Below are 8,890 nucleotides of genomic sequence, written 5' to 3' on the forward strand. Positions count from 1 at the left end.
CAAGGAACGCCTACTTCCATCTATGTAACATTGCAAAAATCAGGCATATCCTGCCTCAAAACGATGCAGAGAAACTAGTCCATGCATTTGTTACTTCAAGGCTGGATTATTGTAACTCCTTATTATCAGGGTGTACCAAGAAGTCAGTCAAGTCGCTTCAGCTGATTCAAAATGCTGCAGCTCGTGTACTAACCAGAGTTAGGAAAAGGGACCACATTACTCCTGTTCTGGCTGCCTTACACTGGCTCCCTATAGAACACAGGATAGAATTTCAAATTCTTCTTCTCGCCTACAAAGCCCTTAATGGGCAAGCGCCATCCTACCTTAAATAACTCATTATACCCTACTGTCCTACTAGGGCATTGCGTTCCAAGAATGCAGGGTTGTTGGTTGTTCCTAGAGTCTCTAAAAGTACAATGGGAGCCAGAGCCTTTTCTTATCAAGCTCCACTTTTGTGGAATCAGCTTCCAGTTTGTGTTCGGACGGCAGAAACCCTATCAGTTTTTAAGAGTGCGCTTAAGACCTTCCTTTTTGATAAAGCTTATAGTTAGGGCTGATTAGATTCAGCCCCTAGTTTTGCTGATATAGGCTTAGTTTGTCGGGGGACATCTTACTTCTTCCTTCTCTCTGTCTATACCTGTGTACTCTCAAGTTCCGATTAACCCAGCTTCCACACATTTCTTTCTTTTTGGTGTCTATACAGATGGAGCGATTCATTTCGGACAGTTTGAAACGCGAGGGCCGTGATTGGTACGTGATCTGCCCTCGCTCAAGGGAAAACCTCCAGCTTGACTTGAGACCGCCCCCGTGATAGATAAATGTATTTATAATGAAGCCAGCTGCAATGGATCATTGATCCACCAGGAGGTGCAGTGGGGTTCCACACTGGAGCTCATGTGAAATAAAGTCAGATACAGTACGCTGGATGTACAGCGGAACTTTGTTAAGATCCATATGTCACGGATATCATACTCTGTGCTAAATAAGAGACATGTAATCATTTACAAAACATCACCATGTTGTTATTTAACAAAATAATGTTGTTATTCGAAAAAAACGTACGGGAGGAAATGCAGCCCGGCTCTCGATTTTTAATCCTAATTTAATCATCATCTTCACCACGATCATTTATGTTTATGTTCGTCGAATTGACATAAATCACTGATATGAATATACTGTATTCAACTTCATTAAAACGTTATTAACGTGCCTAAACTCAGTAATTCACCAAAAATATGTATATTTTAATGGAGTTTCGTCGGTCGATCAGGATCCCAAAGTGTAGCGGAGGGATCCTCATCTGGATGAAGGGTGTTATTTTCCCCATAAAGAACAAGTCGCTGCAAATTATCCCGCTTATTACATGGCCACATTCTCAACAAAGTAACGACATGACTCCCAATATTAATTGAAATGCTTTTATGGATTTAGAAAATGTTTTTATTGATTTAAAAAATAGTTGTATGTATTGATTTAAATTAACATGCATCCGCTAAGAAAAATAGTCCGTTGTTACAGTTTTTTAAACAGTCTGAATGAAACGGCAGCTCTCAGCTGTGTATTTACACAACTAATGGCCCATCAACCACAGCTCTCTCCCCCCCTCCCCCCCTGATCTTTCTTCTCCAGCAGCTACATTAACAGTAGGTTACTCTGAGTGACCATAGACTGTATGTGGCAAGCTTACAGTTAGTGACGTAACAACACCATAAAAGCTGGTGGGTTGAAAGCAATACGGGAGGTAAAAATAACTACAATAATTGTGACTTATTTATTGTGGCTTTTATGTTTTTAGGTATAACATTTTATGTCATTCAGGCTTATAGTTCACCCTTCTCTAAAAGCCTTCAACAATGACAATATTCATTGTAATTTAATAAATCCTTCCAACACACATTGTAAAAAATAGCCTACTGTAAGTTAAGAAATCATTTCAATATGTACATCTTCTGATGTAACAACAATAACATTATAAATAGTAACATAGCTGAACATGGTATTGCACATTTAGCTTTGAGTGTTACTGACCTGAGATGTTTTTATTACATGAATTAAGGTGACTGAGGCTTTTTAACATACAGGGATGCAAACTCATCAGGTATGAAAAAGGTGACAAGGATCCGAGCCCCCAGCTCCCCCACCCCACGGAATGACAGAGGATTTTAGCAGTCAGAACAACTAAAGCAGCAGTGTTAATAATAACAGAAACGCCAAAGAGTCACATAATAGAAATATATAAAAGCATTTATTTCAGATTGTGGAGCAGTCAGTTTATAATTTTGGCAGCACTGTTGAGCATTTTGAAAATGTATTTTCAGGCCTCTGTGCAAGGCTTAAGTCTTTTTATCTTTATAGCCACATGGTGTAAAGTAACTAAGTTCATAAACTCAACAAGTACTATACTTGGGCACAATTTTGAGATACTTGTACTTTATTTAAGTATTTCAATGTTTTGCTACTTTGTTCTTCTACTCCACTACAGTTCAGAGGTACATGGTGTACTTTGACTCCACTACATGTATGTAATACCTTTAGTTACTTCACAGATCTGGATTAATTAAGTGAAATATAATCAAGTGTTAAATCAGACTTTAGTTCCACCTGGAGTAAATCCACAAGCTACCCTGCAGTATACAAAGTCATTCAAACTAGCTGCACCTTTAGCAGCTTTGAGAACACTTTCATGATCAATCATTATAAAACATATCATATCTATTGTTCTGAAATGGACCAATCTGCACAATGACTACTTTTACTGTCGCTACTTTCACTATATTTTGATGATAATACTTTTCTACTTTTACTTGAGGAACATTTTGAATGCAGGACTTTTACTGTAACAGAGTATTCCTACACTCTGGGACTATTACTTTTACTCAAGTACAAGATCTGAGTACTTCTACTTTTACTCAAGTACAATATATATACTTATACCACCTCTGTTTATAGCCTATGAAAAAAACTATTAGAAATAGAAGGCTAAAGCTAACGTTAGCAGATAGTAACAATGTATGCTAGCTAGCTAGCTCAACGATTCCTTAAATAATATTGCCACAGAAAAACTTTTCAGTTCACATCACGCTCTGCCGCTCCGACAGGGAGCTCTGCTCTGAACACCTGAACGGCCCGTTCTAACAGCTGTTCACCAGCGGTCCAGTCTGTGCCACAGTGACTCCGGACGCACAGTTAATATTAACGAACGCACCCGTAGGTAATGTAGCTGCTGAAGCTAGAACATCATCTCGGAGCAGCAGAGCCTTATTATACATCCATGAGCAGAGCCGACAGGCAGGAAGACTCGTGCACACAGCTCGTACTTCATTATAATATATAAAAAAAGAACACCATGCGTGTCATGATGGCACATAACAGCTCACGGCCGCAGATTACTCCGGATCCCAGCCCCCCCCATACCCCAAAAATATTTGTATTGCAGATCTACATGAATTACACAAACGACTTATTTTGGATTCAAAACGGCGAATTTCGCCGAAAGGTGACAAGTTTGCATCACTGAACATAGACAGAGCACAACTGAAACATAACATCTGAAACGATGTAACAACATAATACACTTGTGGGGATGCTTGGGATGTGAGGAGTGAGGGACACGGCTTAGAACGGGCGTGTCGCCTGGCAGGACAGGAGAGTGTGTGCACCAGTCTGCCTTGATCTATGAATTCATGTCCGTGACACTCACTGCTGCCCACAGCTGTTTTATAGAAGGAAATTCCTTCACTTCATGAAAGTGTTTTAACCACACACACCTCTACTACACACACATGACGGGTGTTATTTTCCCCATAAGGAACAAGTCGCTGCAAATCATCCCGCTTATTACACGGCCAAATTCTCAACAAAGTAACGACATGACTCCCAATATTAATTGAAATTTTTTTATGGATTTAGATTTTTTTTTTATTGATTTAAAAAATAGTTGTATGTATTGATTTAAAAAATAGTTGCATGTATTGATTTAAATTGACATGCATCCGCTAAAAAAAATAGTCCGTTGTTACAGTTTTTTAAACAGTCTGAATGAAACGGCAGCTCTCAGCTGTGTATTTACACAACTAATGGCCCATCAACCACAGCTCTCTCCCCCCTCCCCCCTTGATCTTTCTTCTCCAGCAGCTAAATTAACGGTAGGTTACTCTGAGTGACAAGCTTACAGTTAGACACAACACTGTCATTGCAAGTGACCCTCAGTTAGTTGACTTTTATGTTCAACTGCTAAATTCGTTACTGATAAAAAAAAAGGGCTTCTACTGTACCTAATTACCTTAACACTAGAACCGCCAGAGGTTTTTGTATAGGCCTACCTAAACCCGTCAAATCCCGCTATTAGAATGCAATTTTTAACAACATAGGGTGCTACATAACACACTTTCAGGAAAAGTCAGGGACTAAGAGACTTTAATATTTTATTGAAAAAAAGTTACATTGCACACACACAACAACACATCACACAAATTGACCCGATTGGCGGTTCTAGTATTAAATAAACTCACTAATTAATGAAACCAGTTCAATACGCATTATTCTTATTCTTATCATTCTTTATGAGCGCAGAAATAGTCTTAAAATCAGATCTGTTTTTTAAATGAAATCTGACGGCAGGCAGTTAGCTCTGATCACCTATGACAAATGCTCCGCACCTAATCGCTGGCCATTCAGCCACAGACACTGTTCGAAATGGGGGGGAGCTAGGAGGAGCTTGGCTCCCCCGAAGAGGGAGGGAGCTCCCCTGAAGGCTGACTTTGAGATAAATAGGGGGAGCCCAAAACAGTCGTGCATATTTGTGTCACACAGATTAGAAATGTTGAGTTTCTGTAAATAACAGTTCTTGAAATAAATAATAGTTATTGTTTATTACAGTTTCTGAATATTTGTTTTATATTTGTGAATATGTCTGGGTGTTGCCATCTGTATGTGGCGGCGCTGAATTCTTACTTACGTTGCTATGATTATGGCGGTGATGCCGGCGCGGTATTTGAAATGTTCATATTGATATTTTTTTAACTCTGGCTGTGTAATAAAAAAATATGGCAAGACGAAAACAGCCAAGCGTCACAGCTTTTGGATTCACAAGCAAAGAAGCGAAGGAGTCTAAAAATGACAACGTGAACGGAAAACAACTTTTAGTTGACCGGCTGTAAGCGGCGTTAGGGTCGAGTTTGACAGCTCCACACCGAGGGAGAGGCCTGCCGGAACGGAGCCTGAAGAGGCTTCAACAACGGCCACATCCACCGGCATAGTGACACCGTCTGTATTAGTAGAAGAGTGTTTTTATAGCAATTGATCGCATCCGCGCTGCTGCGCCAGTCAACAGAGCGTGCGTGTGACATATTTAGAAACAGGATGTGCTCTGAAAAATAGGGCTCCCCGAAAGCAAATGGGTAATTCGAAAACTGACAGAGCTCCCTCTATACAAATCAAACTGTAGAAGGTGTGAAAGCACCTATTGTTTTAAATAATGGTCGGAATGTGACCTGTGAGCCTTCTGAATTACCGTGGGACAGCACATTCTAAACTAAAATGTTCAATCAATAAAGTAACATCTTATCTTATCTTAATAATATCTTCATATTAATAATAATTATAAATCATACAGTATGTGTCCGAAAGGGAGCAGGAGGAAGCAAACACAAAAATATACTGCATATTAAAGCAAACGATTGTAAAGGTAAAAGTATGAGCATAACAAATAAAGAAGTGTAATGTAAACATTTACATTATAATTATGATGATTTAATATATAAAGACTATATATTATTGAATTACAAGATTAGATATACTTTAGTTGATCTAAAATATTGATGTGTTAAAATGCTCTTCAAAACACAACTGAAAGTCCATGAAACTTGTCTTTCTGTATTTGTGAATGAAGCGCCATCTCCTGGTTAAAACCTGAAATTGAAAATCTGGCAACGCCCTCTTGGAAAATAGTGGGAGGGCTTAACATTCCTCTATACTGGTCTTTGGCTGGTGGTAGGCAGGAAGCTGTAAGCTGGAGTCCGAAATTCAGTGCTCCATCTGTATACGCCGGGATCCGGAGTCATGGATGATCCTGCGGTCCTGTGTCATGGATCGCGAGTCCTAGATCGCGATTCCTGGATCTTGAGTCGTGGCTGTGGTCCTGGATCATAAGTCCTGGATGGATATCCTCGTGGATTCATCTTCCTATTATACACACATGCATTTCCAAACATGTGGACTACCTATGTTGCAAATGTATTATCTTTTAAATTTACACACGGCATCTATTGCACGTCTGTCCGTCCTGGGAGAGGGATCCCTCCTCTGTTGCTCTCCCTGAGGTTTCTCCTATTTTTCCCTTTAAACTTTGGGTTTTCTCTGGAAGTTTTTCCTTGTACGATGTGAGGGTCTAAGGACAGAGGGTGTCGTATTGTCATACTGATATTCTGTACAAACTGTGAAGTCCACTGAGACAAATGTAACATTTGTGATATTGGGCTATATAAATAAACATTGATTGATTGATTGATTGACTTGTCCTTTGCCGAGATAATCCATCCCACCTCACAGGTGTGGCATATCAAGATGCTGATTAGACAGCATGATTATTGCACAGGTGTGCCTTAGGCTGGCCACAATAAAAGGCCACTCTGAAACATGCATTTTTGCTTTATTAGGGGGATCTGGGGGGTCCGAAAACCAGTCAGTATCTGGTGTGAGGGTTAGGGTTAGGGTTAGGGTTAGGGTTAGGATAATGTTGTGAATCGAGTGGCCTGTGTTCATCGTCCATAACATACGCCTGCCCATATCATAACCCCACCACCAACATGGGCCACTCGATTCACCCTAACCCTAACCCTAACCCTAATCCTAACCCTCACACCAGACACTGACTGGTTTTCGGACCCACCCAGACCCCCCCAATAAAGCAAAAATGCACGTTTTAGAGTGGCCTTTTATTGTGGCCAGCCTAAGGCACACCTGTGCAATAATCATGCTATCTAATCAGCATCTTGATATGCCACACCTGTGAGGTGGGATGGATTATCTTGGCAAGGGAGAAGTGCTCACTATCACAGATTTTTTCAGATTTATGAACAATATTTGAGAGAAATAGTTATTTTGTGTACGTAGAAAATGTTTTCGATCTTTGAGTTCATCTCATGAAAAATGGGAGCAAAAACAAAAGTGTTGCGTTTATATTTTTGTTCAGTGTAAATCATTACGTCGGGGTAGCATTTGCTTGGTATTTCCGGTTATTTCTCCACTGGTTAACATGGGTTAACAATACCGTGTAACTGTCACGTTTGAAGGGATGCAATCGTGACATCTTCATGTCTCCCAGCATGGTAAATCGTCACATGTTCACGTCTTGCCGTGATACCGGGTTGAAAAAAAAACAGGATATGATTACGATGGCTTTCGAACTCTTTGTTAGGCTGTTGTTTCAGGTAAAATGCAAGTTGCCTAATTTATATCAAACCTAATGCTCTGGATTTATGAGCTTCACAAGTGTGAGTTTAATCTGTCTTTGGAACGTTCTTCGGGATGTCGCACCAGAACTAAAACCTGTTCAAGCGAGGAGCTTGGAAATATCAAATAAGAGCCTGTAAACACCAAAATGCCTTAGCAAACAGTTTTCTACAACCTCACAAGTTGAAAGAAAAAGACAGGTATTTGTTAAAGTCCCCAGATTCTTTGTTCAGAATAAAAACAGAGGTGGCTCAAGTATGTATCATCCATCGTCCAAGGAGATTATGTGATGATTGTTCAAAGAGCTATTTAAAGAGAGAGTAGAATGACCGCTTTCTTTTCCTCCCCGTTCTGAATGACCTGCTTTTTCCCTATGTCCCGTTGTTCTTGTTCTCCTGACTAAAATTGTTCAGCTGCTTTCAGGTTACATAACCCTTTATCATCAAAGGATCACCATCTATCCATAAATCCATTCATGACATAATTGGCGTCACATCATGCATCCATTTTAAGGCAGGATTAACTCTATAAAGTGTGCTAAACCTGGGAGCTAGTTAGCATGTTAGCACTTCCGGGCTTTCTTGTCTCAAAGTCAATGTGTTTTTGAATGAGTATTTGGTTAGATTCCCCCAAAAAAGGTATAAACACGTGTTAGCATCATGAACGTGTGCTTGCTAGAGATCTTATTTCCTTTAACATTGCAAAGGAAAAAACCCTATTGCTTTTTCTCAGGGAGCCCTTTCGATGCTAACTTGTGGGATGGCCTCCAAAAAATACCTAATCAATGCACCACTCTTTTTACAGTTTAGTGTTTGTTTCACTTCCATCATGGCTTCTGTGTTAACCCCTTCATCTCTGTCTCTCTCCAGATGAGTGACACAGGGGGGGGGGGGCGCGTTCCCTTCAGGAAGACAGAGCATCTCTTCAGCTACATGTACTCCACTGCTCCCAGACCCTCCATCGGAGACAAGCACAGAGCCCCACTGGTAAGCAGCCCAAACACACACATTAAAACTGTGTGTGTGTGTGTGTGTGTGTGTGTGTGTGTGTGTGTGTGTGTGTGTGTGTGTGTGTGTGTGTGTGTGTGTGTGTGTGTGTGTGTGTGTGTGTGTGTGTGTGTGTGTGTGTGTGTGTGTGTGTGTGTGTGTGTGTGTGGGTGGGTGGGTGGGTGGGTGTGTGTGTGTGCAGGGGCTCCGCCAGGAATGTTGGGCCCCATGAAACGCAGTGGTTCACCTGAAGGTAAGATATCATATCACACACATGTACTGAAAGTAATCAGCAGTGAATATTCACGAGCTTCAACACATGTATTTTGGTTTATTCAAGGCATTCATTTAGTTATTCTGCAGTATTGTTGTTTGATAGTTATTTGTTAATGTAAATAACCCGATTGATGTTCTTTGAAATCGAAAAGGACATTGTGTTTGTTACTTTCGTT

At 40.4% G+C, this 8,890-nt stretch overlaps 2 protein-coding genes across 2 annotated transcripts in view; one reads left to right on the forward strand and one right to left on the reverse strand.

The window, feature by feature from the left end:
• Positions 1–8,890, forward strand: part of LOC307014087 (pyruvate dehydrogenase (acetyl-transferring) kinase isozyme 1, mitochondrial-like) — a 40,297-nt gene that overhangs the window by 20,411 nt on the left and 10,996 nt on the right. Inside the window, exon 2 of the mRNA XM_079641797.1 lies at positions 8,322–8,438. Coding sequence (XP_079497923.1) covers positions 8,322–8,438 — 117 coding nt within the window. The remainder of the gene's footprint in view (positions 1–8,321; positions 8,439–8,890) is intronic.
• Positions 1–8,890, reverse strand: part of LOC307014085 (voltage-gated potassium channel KCNC1-like) — a 78,977-nt gene that overhangs the window by 17,028 nt on the left and 53,059 nt on the right. The gene's annotated exons all lie outside the window — the stretch shown is intronic.

The sequence above is a fragment of the Notothenia rossii genome (genome assembly GCF_949606895.1).
Source record: "Notothenia rossii genome assembly, chromosome: 8".
Lineage (NCBI taxonomy): Eukaryota > Metazoa > Chordata > Actinopteri > Perciformes > Nototheniidae > Notothenia > Notothenia rossii.